A 14,992-nucleotide genomic window follows, 5' to 3' on the forward strand; every position below is an offset into this window, starting at 1 on the left:
TGACTCGCCACGCCGCGGTCAGGTTAGACGGACGACAGTGAGACAGTTTTAACACAGATTACGGCGGCCATTGTCACTGGATGGTCTGAGGTCTAAAAGGAAAGAATAGGAGGCTGTCATGTGTCATTACTGTCTGCTGACTGGAGCCTTTCAGAGCTGGGGGCCACCGACCAGGTCCTGGGCTACACAGGGGGCCCAAGTTGAGATCAGCTCAGGGGGCTTTAGGACAGGGGGCTTTGGGGGGAGGCTGATGACGCGCTCCTGTCTGGGTTGAGGGTGGGTGGTGAGGGGGATGTGGGGCGGCTTCAAAGGAACACGACTGTCAACCATTTGTCACCAGGCCTGTAATGGAGAGGCCCTGCCAACTAGAGGGAAGGGGGGGAGAGATGGTAGGAGAGGGAGGGAGAAGTGGAGGGGGACAAAGGGGAAAGTGTTGGTGGTGGTGAGAAAGGTAGAGGATAGAAAGGAAGTAGTGATGTTTGAGAGGGAAGAAGGAGGTATGGGGTAGAGCAAGAGAAGGGGGAGAGATAAGTAGAAGTAGTGATGTTTGAGAGGGAAGAAGGAGGTATGGGGTAGAGCAAGAGAAGGGGGAGAGATAAGTAGAAGTAGTGATGTTTGAGAGGGAAGAAGGAGGTATGGGGTAGAGCAAGAGAAGGGGAGAGATAAGTAGAAGTAGTGATGTTTGAGAGGGAAGAATGAGGTATGGGGTAGAGCAAGAGAAGGGGGAGAGATAAGTAGAAGTAGTGATGTTTGAGAGGGAAGAAGGAGGTATGGGGTAGAGCAAGAGAAGGGGGAGAGATAAGTAGAAGTAGTGATGTTTGAGAGGTAAGAATGAGGTATGGGGTAGAGCAAGAGAAGGGGGAGAGATAAGTAGAAGTAGTAATGTTTGAGAGGGAAGAAGGAGGTATGGGGTAGAGCAAGAGAAGGGGGAGAGATAAGTAGAAGTAGTGATGTTTGAGAGGGAAGAAGGATGTATGGGGTAGAGCAAGAGAAGGGGAGAGATAAGTAGAAGTAGTGATGTTTGAGAGGGAAGAATGAGGTATGGGGTAGAGCAAGAGAAGGGGGAGAGATAAGTAGAAGTAGTGATGTTTGAGAGGGAAGAATGAGGTATGGGGTAGAGCAAGAGAAGGGGGAGAGATAAGTAGAAGTAGTGATGTTTGAGAGGGAAGAAGGAGGTATGGGGTAGAGCAAGAGAAGGGGGAGAGATAAGTAGAAGTAGTGATGTTTGAGAGGGAAGAATGAGGTATGGGGTAGAGCAAGAGAAGGGGGAGAGATAAGTAGAAGTAGTGATGTTTGAGAGGTAAGAATGAGGTATGGGGTAGAGCAAGAGAAGGGGGAGAGATAAGTAGAAGTAGTGATGTTTGAGAGGGAAGAAGGAGGTATGGGGTAGAGCAAGAGAAGGGGGAGAGATAAGTAGAAGTAGTGATGTTTGAGAGGGAAGAATGAGGTATGGGGTAGAGCAAGAGAAGGGGGAGAGATAAGTAGAAGTAGTGATGTTTGAGAGGGAAGAATGAGGTATGGGGTAGAGCAAGAGAAGGGGAGAGATAAGTAGAAGTAGTGATGTTTGAGAGGTAAGAATGAGGTATGGGGTAGAGCAAGAGAAGGGGGAGAGATAAGTAGAAGTAGTGATGTTTGAGAGGGAAGAATGAGGTATGGGGTAGAGCAAGAGAAGGGGGAGAGATAAGTAGAAGTAGTGATGTTTGAGAGGGAAGAATGAGGTATGGGGTAGAGCAAGAGAAGGGGGAGAGATAAGTAGAAGAAAGGAGATAAGAGAGAGAAAATAAGTGGTTTCCCAGGAAAGACTATTATGCTACTGTCCTAGACATTGGTACAGTAGTCGTGTCACCCAAAGGTCACAGCTTTCTGTGGCACACACACACACACACACACAGGTAAACACACACACACTTGCAGGTGGTGAAAGGCTGATAGGTGTGCGGGGTGATAGATAGGTAGTGTGTGTCAGCTCCTCTCTGATAAGACATTCTCTCCCAGGCTATTTCAGTCAAACTGGAAACAAGGTCTTAAGGACTCTCTCTCTTTCTCACTCTCCGTCTTTCTTCTTCACTGCCGTCTCTCTCTCTCCTTCACTGACCTCTCTCTCCCTCCTTCACTGACCTCTCACTCCCTCCTTCACTGACCTCTCTCTCTCTCCTTCACTGACCTCTCTCTCTCTCCTTCACTGACCTCTCTCTCTCTCCTTCACTGATCTCTCTCTCTCCTTCACTGACCTCTCTCTCCCTCCTTCACTGAGCTCTCTCTCCCTCCTTCACTGACCTCTCTCTCTCTCCTTCACTGACCTCTCGCTCTCTCCTTCACTGACCTCTCTCTCTCTCCTTCACTGACCTGTCTCTCCCTCACTGATCTCTCTCTCCTTCACTGCCGTCTCTCTCTCTCCTTCACTGACCTCTCTCTCCCTCCTTCACTGACCTCTCTCTCCCTCCTTCACTGCCGTTTCTCTCTCTCCTTCACTGACCTCTCTCTCCCTCCTTCACTGCCGTCTCTCTCTCTCCTTCACTGACCTCTCTCTCCCTCCTTCACTGACCTCTCTCTCTCTCCTTCACTGCCGTCTCTCTCTCTCCTTCACTGACCTGTCTCTCCCTCACTGACCTCTCTCTCCTTCACTGCCGTCTCTCTCTCTCCTTCACTGACCTCTCTCTCCCTCCTTCACTGACCTCTCTCTCCCTCCTTCACTGCCGTCTCTCTCTCTCCTTCACTGACCTCTCTCTCCCTCCTTCACTGCCGTCTCTCTCTCTCCTTCACTGACCTCTCTCTCCCTCCTTCACTGACCTCTCTCTCCCTCCTTCACTGCCGTCTCTCTCTCTCCTTCACTGACCTCTCTCTCCCTCACTGACCTCTCTCTCCTTCACTGCCGTCTCTCTCTCTCCTTCACTGACCTCTCTCTCCCTCCTTCACTGACCTCTCTCTCCCTCCTTCACTGCCGTCTCTCTCTCTCCTTCACTGACCTCTCTCTCCCTCCTTCACTGACCTCTCTCTCCCTCCTTCACTGCCGTCTCTCTCTCTCCTTCACTGACCTCTCTCTCTCTCCTTCACTGACCTCTCTCTCCTTCATTGACCTCTCCCTCCTTCACTGACCTCTCTCTCCCTCCTTCACTGCCGTCTCTCTCTCTCCTTCACTGACCTCTCTCTCCCTCCTTCACTGACCTCTCTCTCTCTCCTTCACTGACCTCTCTCTCTCTCCTTCACTGACCTCTCTCTCTCTCTCCTTCACTGACCTCTCTCTCCTTCACTGACCTCTCTCTCCTTCAGTGACCTCTCTCTCTCTCCTTCACTGACCTCTCTCTCTCTCTCCTTCACTGACCTCTCTCTCTCTCCTTCACTGACCTCTCTCTCCTTCACTGACCTCTCTCTCTCTCCTTCACTGACCTCTCTCTCTCTCATTCACTGACCTCGCTCTCTCTCTCCTTCACTGACCTCTCTCTCTCTCCTTCACTGACCTCTCTCTCTCTCCTTCACTGACCTCTCTCTCTCTCCTTCACTGACCTCTCTCTCTCTCTCCTTCACTGACCTCTCTCTCCTTCACTGACCTCTCTCTCCTTCACTGACCTCTCTCTCTCTCTCCTTCACTGACCTCTCCCTCTCTCCTTCACTGATCTCTCTCTCCCTCCTTCACTGACCTCTCTCTCCCTCCTTCACTGACCTCTCTCTCTCTCCTTCACTGACCTCTCTCTCCCTCCTTCACTGACCTCTCTCTCCCTCCTTCACTGCCGTCTCTCTCTCTCCTTCACTGACCTCTCTCTCTCTCCTTCACTGACCTCTCTCTCTCCTTCACTGACCTCTCTCTCTCTCCTTCACTGACCTCTCTCTCCTTCACTGACCTCTCTCTCTCTCTCCTTCACTGACCTCTCTTCTCTCTCCTTCACTGACCTCTCTCTCTCCTTCACTGACCTCTCTCTCCTTCACTGACCTCTCTCTCCTTCACTGACCTCTCTCTCTCTCCTTCACTGACCTCTCTCTCTCCTTCACTGACCTCTCTCTCTCCTTCACTGACCTCTCTCTCTCTCCTTCACCTCCTTCACTCTCTCTCTCCTTCCTTCACTGACCTCTCCCTCTCTCCTTCTGACCTCTCTCTCCTTCACTGACCTCTCTCTCTCTCTCCTTCACTGACCTCTCCTCTCTCCTTCACTGACCTCTCTCTCTCTCTCCTTCACTGACCTCTCCCTCTCTCCTTCACTGACCTCTCTCTCTCTCTCCTTCACTGACCTCTCTCTCTCTCCTTCACTGACCTCTCTCCCTCCTTCACTGACCTCTCTCTCCTTCACTGACCTCTCTCTCTCTCTCCTTCACTGACCTCTCTCTCCTTCACTGACCTCTCTCTCTCTCCTTCACTGACCTCTCTCCCTCCTTCACTGACCTCTCTCTCCTTCACTGACCTGCCGTCTCTCTCTCTCCTTCACTGACCTCTCTCTCCCTCCTTCACTGACCTCTCTCTCCCTCCTTCACTGCCTCTCTCTCTCTCCTTCACTGACCTCTCTCTCTCTCTCCTTCACTGACCTCTCTCTCCCTCCTTCACTGACCTCTCTCTCTCTCCTTCACTGACTCTCTCCTCACTGACCTGTCTCTCCCTCACTGACCTCTCTCTCCTTCACTGCCGTCTCTCTCTCTCCTTCACTGACCTCTCTCTCCCTCCTTCACTGACCTCTCTCTCCCTCCTTCACTGCCGTCTCTCTCTCTCCTTCACTGACCTCTCTCTCCCTCCTTCACTGCCGTCTCTCTCTCTCCTTCACTGACTCTCTCTCCCTCCTTCACTGACCTCTCTCTCCCTCCTTCACTGCCGTCTCTCTCTCTCCTTCACTGACCTCTCTCTCCCTCACTGACCTCCTCTCCTTCACTGCCGTCTCTCTCTCTCCTTCACTGACCTCTCTCTCCCTCCTTCACTGACCTCTCTCTCTCCCTCCTTCACTGCCGTCTCTCTCTCTCCTTCACTGACCTCTCTCTCCCTCCTTCACTGACCTCTCTCTCCCTCCTTCACTGCCGTCTCTCTCTCTCCTTCACTGACCTCTCTCTCTCTCCTTCACTGACCTCTCTCTCCTTCATTGACCTCTCCCTCCTTCACTGACCTCTCTCTCCCTCCTTCACTGCCGTCTCTCTCTCTCCTTCACTGACCTCTCTCTCCCTCCTTCACTGACCTCTCTCTCTCCTTCACTGACCTCTCTCTCTCTCCTTCACTGACCTCTCTCTCTCTCCTTCACTGACCTCTCTCTCCTTCACTGACCTCTCTCCTTCAGTGACCTCTCTCTCTCTCCTTCACTGACTCTCTCTCTCTCTCCTTCACTGACCTCTCTCTCTCTCCTTCACTGACCTCTCTCTCCTTCACTGACCTCTCTCTCTCTCCTTCACTGACCTCTCTCTCTCTCCTTCACTGACCTCTCTCTCTCTCTCCTTCACTGACCTCTCTCTCTCTCCTTCACTGACCTCTCTCTCTCTCCTTCACTGACCTCTCTCTCTCTCCTTCACTGACCTCTCTCTCTCTCTCCTTCACTGACCTCTCTCTCCTTCACTGACCTCTCTCTCCTTCACTGACCTCTCTCTCTCTCTCCTTCACTGACCTCTCCCTCTCTCCTTCACTGACCTCTCTCTCCCTCCTTCACTGACCTCTCTCTCCCTCCTTCACTGACCTCTCTCTCTCTCCTTCACTGACCTCTCTCTCCCTCCTTCACTGACCTCTCTCTCCCTCCTTCACTGCCGTCTCTCTCTCTCCTTCACTGACCTCTCTCTCTCTCCTTCACTGACCTCTCTCTCTCCTTCACTGACCTCTCTCTCTCTCCTTCACTGACCTCTCTCTCCTTCACTGACCTCTCTCTCTCTCTCCTTCACTGACCTCTCCCTCTCTCCTTCACTGACCTCTCTCTCTCCTTCACTGACCTCTCTCTCTCTCCTTCACTGACCTCTCTCTCCTTCACTGACCTCTCTCTCTCTCTCCTTCACTGACCTCTCTCTCTCTCCTTCACTGACCTCTCTCTCTCCTTCACTGACCTCTCTCTCTCTCCTTCACTGACCTCTCTCTCCTTCACTGACCTCTCTCTCTCTCTCCTTCACTGACCTCTCCCTCTCTCCTTCACTGACCTCTCTCTCCTTCACTGACCTCTCTCTCTCTCTCCTTCACTGACCTCTCCCTCTCTCCTTCACTGACCTCTCTCTCTCTCTCCTTCACTGACCTCTCCCTCTCTCCTTCACTGACCTCTCTCTCTCTCTCTGACCTCTCTCTCCTTCACTGACTCTCTCTCTCCTTCACTGACTCCTTCACTGACCTCTCTCTCCTTCACTGACCTCTCTCTCTCCTTCACTGACCTCTCTCTCCTTCACTGACCTCTCTCTCTCTCCTTCACTGACCTCTCTCCCTCCTTCACTGACTCTCTCTCTCCTTCACTGACCTCTCTCTCCTTCACTGACCTCTCTCTCCCTCTCCTTCACTGACCTCTCTCTCCTTCACTGACCTCTCTCTCTCTCCTTCACTGACCTCTCTCTCTCTCTCCTTCACTGACCTCTCTCTCTCTCCTTCACTGACCTCTCTCTCTCTCCTTCACTGACCTCTCTCTCTCTCCTTCACTGACCTCTCTCTCTCTCTCCTTCACTGACCTCTCTCTCCTTCACTGACCTCTCTCTCCTTCACTGACCTCTCTCTCTCTCCTTCACTGACCTCCCTCTCTCCTTCACTGACCTCTCTCTCCCTCCTTCACTGACCTCTCTCCCTCCTTCACTGACCTCTCTCTCTCTCCTTCACTGACCTCTCTCTCTCTCCTTCACTGACCTCCTCTCCTTCTCTCTCTTCACACTGACCTCTCTCTCTCTCCTTCACTGACCTCTCTCTCTCCTTCACTGACCTCTCTCTCTCTCCTTCACTGACCTCTCTCTCCTTCACTGACCTCTCTCTCTCTCTCCTTCACTGACCTCTCCCTCTCTCCTTCACTGACCTCTCTCTCTCCTTCACTGACCTCTCTCTCTCTCCTTCACTGACCTCTCTCTCCTTCACTGACCTCTCTCTCTCTCTCCTTCACTGACCTCTCTCTCTCTCCTTCACTGACCTCTCTCTCTCCTTCACTGACCTCTCTCTCTCTCCTTCACTGACCTCTCTCTCCTTCACTGACCTCTCTCTCTCTCCTTCACTGACCTCCTTCACTGACCTCTCTCTCCTTCACTGACCTCTCTCTCTCTCTCCTTCACTGACCTCTCCCTCTCTCCTTCACTGACCTCTCTCTCTCTCTCCTTCACTGACCTCTCCCTCTCTCCTTCACTGACCTCTCTCTCCCTCTCTCCTTCACTGACCTCTCTCTCTCTCCTTCACTGACCTCTCTCCCTCCTTCACTGACCTCTCTCTCCTTCACTGACCTCTCTCTCTCTCTCCTTCACTGACCTCTCTCTCCTTCACTGACCTCTCTCTCTCTCCTTCACTGACCTCTCTCCCTCCTTCACTGACCTCTCTCTCCTTCACTGACCTCTCTCTCTCTCCTTCACTGACCTCTCTCTCCTTCACTGACCTCTCTCTCCCTCTCCCTGCAGTGTTAATCTTGTTTATACAGTGTGTTAGTGCATTGCCTTTCTCTGCTCTGAGCCAAGGAGAATGAGTACAGTGCCCTGGTTATCCCTCTCAATTCAAATCAAGGGGCTTTGTTGGTATGGGAAACATATGTTTACATTGCCAAAGCAACTGAAGTAGATAATAAACAAAAGTGAAATAAACAATAAAAATGAACAGTAAACATTACACTCACAGAAGTTCCAAAAGAATAAAGACATTTCAAATGTCATATTATGTCTATATACAGTGTTGTAACGATGTGCAAATGGTTAAAGTACAAAGGGGAAAATAAATAAACATAAATACGGGTTGTATTTACAATGGTGTTTGTTCTTCACTGGTTGCCCTTTTCTTGTGACAACAGGTCACAAATCTTGCTGCTGTGATGGCACACTGTGGTATTTCACCAAGTAGATATGGGAGTTTATCAAAATTGGATTCGTTTTCAAATTATTTGTGGGTCTGTGTAATCTGAGGGAAATATGTGTCTCTAATATGGTCATACATTGGGCAGGAGGTTAGGAAGTGCAGCTCAGTTTCCACCTCATTTTGTGGGCAGTGTGCACATAGCCTGTCTTCTCTTGAGAGCCAGGTCTGCCTACGGGGCCTTTCTCAATAGTAAGGCTATGCTCACTGAGTCTGTACATAGTCAAAGATTTCCTTAATTTTGGGTCAGTCACAGTGGTCAGGTATTTTGCCACTGTGTACTGTCTGCCTCTGTCCTTCTGCATTGTTCATCTCTGATGTGAACGAGTGAAGAAGTGAGTGAGTGCGTGAGTGAGTGAGTGAGTGAGTGAGGGGGAGTGAGGGAGGGAGGGAGGGAGTGAGGGAGGGAGGGAGGGTAATAATTCAATTTTAAACTGATTATGGCACCTAGGCAGATTATGCAACAGTCATGTAAACATCTTACTCTGCTTATCTTAATCGGTGTAAAGCAATCTTTCAAACTATTAATGGGCGTTCCAGCGGTGTATTTGATCTGCACATATGCTAGCACCAGCAGAGTGAGTCTCCCTCTTCACCGTGAGGGAAGTGAGTTCAGAACAACTGAATATGTGTGTCTTAGAAGTAGTTTTCACATACCAACTTGATATGTTCCAACTCAGAACCAGATATGTTTCCCAAAAAGAACACGGTTGCTGTGATAGAACGTTTATTTTGATGGAGATTTTCTGCATTTATCAGAGTGCCATCAGGTAGCCTGAATTCAGATGTGTCCCTGTAAACAGGATTATTAAGGAAATCATTCTTCTTGCAAAGCATGAAAAACGGTTGAATCAAACTATTATACTAATCTGATTATCCACAATAATCATAACCGTACTCACAGACACAGTTACAGACCTACAACCTCTACAACCTTAATCAATGATTAAACCCCCCCATCCTCTCAGTGGTGCTACCAGGGGGAGTGTGTGATATTCGGGACGTGGCCCCAGAGTGTGGACGGAGGCTGGGGTCCCTGGTCATCGTGGGGGGAGTGCAGCAGGACCTGCGGAGGGGGAGTCTCATCCTCCATGAGACACTGTGACAGCCCAGCGTAAGTAGGCAAAGTAAGCCACAGCAAGCTGAACACACACATCCAGGACCTCATCTACAGGTGTGTGTGTGTGTGATCACTAATGCGTTGATCATATAAATATTTATTAAGTATACTGTGTAGATAACCAGTAGATACTAGGTTGAATGGCGGGAACCCGGTTACTGAGATCTTCTGCCCAAGACCACTCCCTTTTCCCGGGATAAATAACTATGAGGAACCGGTAAATTATAATCAATTATTTATATGAACAGAATGGCGTGAAACGGAACTGTTAAATTATATGCAATGTTTAAATCTGTCTTCCCTACGGCCTCTGCATGAATCAACGCTCAGGGTGGGAACAGACCCATCTCACGATGGAGCGCCGTTTACAATGCAGTTCACAGCGTGCTAAATTTTTATCTTGTGACAGGTAGGCCTACATTTGCTGAACCATAGCCTCTGCTACAGTAATAAAAGACTGAATGCGCGTCTAATTTACCCAGCTCCATCTGGCTTTCAGGGATCACCTTGTTTTTTAATTGTAAAGATACATTGTAAAAATGTGTTGTAAAAGTAAAACAGCCTATCACTTGAATATCGTTGCTTTAAATCAGTGCACCCAGTCTTTCTCTCTCTTCATTAACTCCATTCCAAAATAAATCATCCTGTTCTAGATTGAAATATAGCCCTATATAAAGATGTCCTAGCCTACCTCTTTCAAGTTATAAATTCAATGCAGTATTAGCCTTATATTTAGCTAATTAACTATGGGTTATGTATAATAAGTTTCTAACTTATAGCCTTTGTCTCTTGCGCAATACAAAAGCATCTGTGCTCTGCTGGCCTCTCCTTAAAAAAAATGCTCCTTAGCTCTTGGAGTCCCAGGCAGGAAAAGCTAGACTAGAATAGCTTGCTGTACATAATTATTACACTTTTTTGCATTTCTTATACCAATTAACAAGCTCTTTTTTGATGAATGTTAAATACAGCAGCCAATAGAACTCTCTGCAGTTTGAAAGAAGAGCAAACGTACGATGCCGGTAAGCTATAGCAGTTATTTATACAGACCCATAAACATTCAATGTTCCTGAAGAGAAGTGAACGCCTTCTACATCCACTTCTAGTCCTATATGATTCAAGGATGTCATTAGAATGGTTAAGATAGGCCTCCTGAGTGGTGCAGCAGTCTAAGGCACTGCATCGCAGTGCTTGAGGCATCACTTCAAATCTGGGATTGATCCCAGTCCCATTGGGCGGCGCACAATTGGCCCAGCGTTGTCTGGGGTAGGGGAGGTTTTGGCTGAAGGGGCTTTACTCTAGTGACGGTCATCAGTTCAACGGTGTTTCCTTTGACACATTGGTGCGGCTAGCTTCCGGGTTAAGTGAGCAGGTGTTAAGGAACGAGGCTTGGCGGATCATGTTTTGGAGAACACATGAATTGACCTTCGCCTCTCCTGAGACCGTTGGGGATGTAACGGCGTTCGTTTGTTGAAGGAGAGTCGGACCAAAATGCAGCGTGGTGGTTACTCATGTTCTTTAATGACGAATAGCGAAATACATAAAATAACTAGACAAATACAAAACAACAAACGGAACGTGAAAACCTAATACAGCCTGTCTGGTGAACAACTACACAGAGACAGGAACAATCACCCATGAAATACACAGTGAAACCCCGGCTACCTAAATATGGTTCCCAATCAGAGACAACGAGAATCACCTGACTCTGATTGAGAACCGCCTCAGGCAGCCAAACCTATGCTACACCCCTACTCAGCCGCAATCCCAATACCTACAAAACCCCAATACGAAACACAACAAAATAAACCCATGTCACACCCTGGCCTGACCAAATATATAACGAAAACACAAAATACTATGACCAAGGTGTGACAGAACCCCCCCCCCCCCTAAGGTGTGGACTCCCGGACGCACCTCAAAGGGAGGGAGGGTCCGGGTGGGCGTCTGTCCATGGTGGCGGCTCCGGCTCAGGACGTGGACCCCACTCCATTAATGTCATAGTTCCTCCCCTTCGCGTCCTGGGATAATCCACCCTCGCCGCCGACCGTGGCCTAATAGTCCTCACCCAGAACCCCACTGGACTGAGGGGCAGCTCGTGACTGAGGGGCAGCTCGTGACTGAGGGGCAGCTCGGGACTGAGGCATCTCGGGACTGAGGGGAAGCTCGGGACTGAGGGGAAGCTCGGGGCTGAGGGGAAGCTCGGGGCTGAGGGGAAGCTCGGGGCTGAGGGGCAGCTCAGGACTGAGGGGCAGCCCTGGACTGAGGGGCATCCCGGGACTAAGGGGCATCCCGGGACTGAGGGGAAGCCCAGTACTGAGGGGAAGCCCAGTACTGAGAGGAAGTCCAGTACTGAGATGAAGCTCAGGCAGGTAGTAGGCTCCGGTAGATCCTGGCTGGCTGGCGGATCTGGAAGATTCTGGTTGACTGGCAGATCTGGAAGATTCTGGTTGACTGGCAGATCTGTAAGAATCTGGTTGACTGGCAGATCTGGAAGATCATGGCTGACTGGCGGATCTAGCTGCTCTGGCTGCTCCATGCAGACTGGCAGCTCTGGCTGCTCCATGCAGATTGGCAGCTCTGGCTGCTCCATGGAGACTGACAGCTCAGGCTGCTCCATGCAGACTGACAGCTCTGGCTGCTCCATGCAGACTGGCAGCTTTGTGCAGACTGACAGCTCTGGCTGCTCCATGTAGACTGGCAGCTCTGGCTGCTCCATGCAGATTGACAGCTCAGGCTGCTTCATGCAGACTGACAGCTCTGGCTGCTCCATGCAGACTGGCAGCTTTGTGCAGACTGACAGCTCTGGCTGCTCCATGTAGACGGGCAGCTCTGGCTGCTCCATGCAGATTGGCAGCTCTGGCTGCTCCATGCAGACTGGCATCTCTGGCTGCTCCATGCAGATTGACAGCTCAGGCTGCTCCATGCAGTCTGGCAGCTCTGGCTGCTACATGCAGACTGGCAGCTCTGGCTGCTCCATGAAGACTGACAGCTCAGGCTGCTCCATGCAGACTGACAGCTCAGGCTGCTCCATGCAGGCTGACAGCTCTGGCTGCTCCATGCAGACTGGCAGCTCTGGCTGCTCCATGCAGACTGGCAGCTCTGGCTGCTCCATGCAGTCTGGCAGCTCAGGCTGTTCCGAACAGGCAGGAGGCTCCGGCAGCGCTGTAGAGGAGGAAGGCTCTGGAAGCGCTGAACAGGCGAGAGACTCTGACAGCGCAGGAGAGGAGGAAAACGCTGGCTGCGCTGAACAGGCGGGACGCACTGAAGGCCTGGTGCGTGGTGCTGGAACTGGTGGTACTGGATCGAGGACACGCCCAGGAAGCCTGGTGCGGGGAGCTGCTACCGGAGGACTGGTGTGTGGAGGTGGCTCTGGATAGACCGGACCGTGCAGGCGCACTGGAGCTCTTGAGCACCGAGCCTGCCCAACCTTACCTGGCTCGATGCCCACTCTAGCCCGGCCAATACGAAGAGCTGGTCTGAACCGCACCGGGCTATGCACCCGCACTGGAAACACTGTGCGCTCCATATCATAACACGGTTCCTGCCCGGTCTCTCTAGCCCCCCGGTAAGCACAGGGAGTTTGCGCAGGTCTCCTACCTGGCATAGCCATACTCCCTGTAAGCCCCCTGAGCCCCCACCCCAATACATTTTTGGGGCTGCTTTTCGGGCTTCCTTGCCAACCGTGTTCCCTTGTATCGTCGGCTCCTATCTCCGGCTGCCTCTGCTCTCCTAAGTGCCTCCACCTGTTCCCATGGGAGGCGATCTCTTCCGGCCAGTATCTCCTCCCAAGTGTAACAACCTTTGCCATCCAACACGTCTTCCCATGTCCATTCTCTGAATAATTCATCCTCCTTTCACTGCTCCTGCTGTCGCTGCCTGTTACCACGCTGCTCGGTCCGTGTGTGGTGGGTGATTCTGTAACGGCGTTCGTTTGTTGAAGGAGAGTCGGACCAAAATGCAGCGTGGTGGTTACTCATGTTCTTTAATGACGAATAGCGAAATACATGAAATAACGATACAAATACAAAACAACAAACGGAACGTGAAACCTAATACAGCCTGTCTGGTGAACAACTACACAGAGACAGGAACAATCACCCATGAAATACACAGTGAAACCCCGGCTACCTAAATATGGTTCACAATCAGAGACAACGAGAATCACCTGACTCTGATTGAGAATCGCCTCAGGCAGCCAAACCTATGCTACACCCCTACTCAGCCGCAATCCCAATACCTACAAAACCCCAATACGAAACACAACCAAATAAACCCATGTCACACCCTGGCCTGACCAAATATATAACGAAAACACAAAATGCTATGACCAAGGCGTGACAAGGGAGTTGCAGCGATGAGACAAGATCACAATTGGATATCACGAAATTAGGGAGAAAAAGGGGTTAAAATACCCCCCCAAAATACCAAAAAATAAGGATTAAGATAAAGACAGCTAAACTTATTTAATTGAACTGTTGAAATCGAGGAAGAATTGAAGCAACAATAGAGAGAGAAAGAGGAGGTAGGCTAATAATGGGAAATATTATGAAAGGAATATATGCGTCAGCCTACTTATACAAATAGGCCCTATTATATTTCAAAATGAAAATAACATTTGCTAGCCTATGCTTGTAACTTTGTAACTTTGTAGGCCGCATGTGCTGCACCAGAATCGCAGAGGGTTCTACATGGAACTTAACAGAGTTCTACTTGGAACCAAAAACGGTTCTCCTGGGGACAGCACCAAAAAACTTTTGGAACCCTTTATTCTTCCCTCGTTTCTCTCCTCTCTTTCAGGCCTTCTGGAGGAGGGAAGTACTGTCTCGGAGAGAGGAAGCGCTACAGATCGTGTAACACAGATGTGAGTTCACATTCCCCTTCTTTTTCTTCCACCCTCCCCTCCTCTCTTTGCTTCTCTCTCTCACTCTCTTTCTCTCTTTCTCTCACTGTTTCTCTTCACTCTCTCTCTCGCTCTGTCTCTTTTTCTCTCAATTCAATTAAATTTGCTTTATTGGCGTGACGTAACAATACGCATATTGCCAAAGCGTACTTTGGAGATTAAATTAAAGTAATAATAATCAATACTGTCAACAGGACAACAGTAACTTCAATAATTAAGGGTCAAAATAACCATACATTGAACAATAACAATAACAATGGTTTAGAGGACATGTGCAGGTTGGTTGGTCTCTCAGACACTGTCCCTCATTTTATGGCAGGCAGCAATGTAGTGCGCTGCCAACCCACAGCTCTCTGCTTCCTCCCCCAACAGGACGGGTAGCCTATTCTCATCAGAGAGATCTATGAAACATTGAATAAGTGTTTCAAATTTGGGGAAATGACACTCTCTAATTGTTTTATATTTTTTACACTTGGGTCTGTCTCAGGTTCTGCTGTTGTGCAGTGGTTGCACAGCCTTTCCTCTACAGAGAGCCAGGTTTTCCTGTCTACCCTTTTCAATGGCAAGGCTGTGCTCACTGAGAAAGTACTTTGTCAAGGTTTTCCAAAGGTTTTGATCAGTAACTATGGTCAAATAGCCATGGTGTACTTCCTCATATTTGTTTTTATTTGATTTATTTCACCTTTATTTAACCAGGTAGGCCAGTTGAGAACAAGTTCTCATTTACAACTGCGACCTGGCCAAGATAAATCAAAGCAGTGCGACACAAACAACAACACAGAGTTACACATGGCGTAAACAAAAGTACAGTCAATAACACAATAGAAAAATCTGTATACAGTGTGTGTAAATGAGGTACGATTAGGGAGGTACGGCAATAAATAGGCCGTCGTGGCGAAGTAATTACAATTTAGCAATTAAACACTGGAGTGATAGATGTGCAGAAGATGAATGTGCAAGTAGAGATACTGGGGTGCAAAGGAGCAATATGGGGATGAGGTAGTTT

At 49.6% G+C, this 14,992-nt stretch overlaps 1 protein-coding gene across 1 annotated transcript in view; it reads left to right on the plus strand.

Moving 5' to 3' along the window:
• The window catches only part of LOC124000157 (A disintegrin and metalloproteinase with thrombospondin motifs 6-like), a 247,176-nt gene that overhangs the window by 106,452 nt on the left and 125,732 nt on the right, over window positions 1–14,992 (plus strand). The window contains exons 13-14 of the mRNA XM_046306337.1: window positions 8,935–9,080; window positions 13,884–13,947. Coding sequence (XP_046162293.1) covers window positions 8,935–9,080; window positions 13,884–13,947 — 210 coding nt within the window. The remainder of the gene's footprint in view (window positions 1–8,934; window positions 9,081–13,883; window positions 13,948–14,992) is intronic.

This window comes from Oncorhynchus gorbuscha, linkage group LG16 (genome assembly GCF_021184085.1).
Source record: "Oncorhynchus gorbuscha isolate QuinsamMale2020 ecotype Even-year linkage group LG16, OgorEven_v1.0, whole genome shotgun sequence".
NCBI lineage: Eukaryota > Metazoa > Chordata > Actinopteri > Salmoniformes > Salmonidae > Oncorhynchus > Oncorhynchus gorbuscha.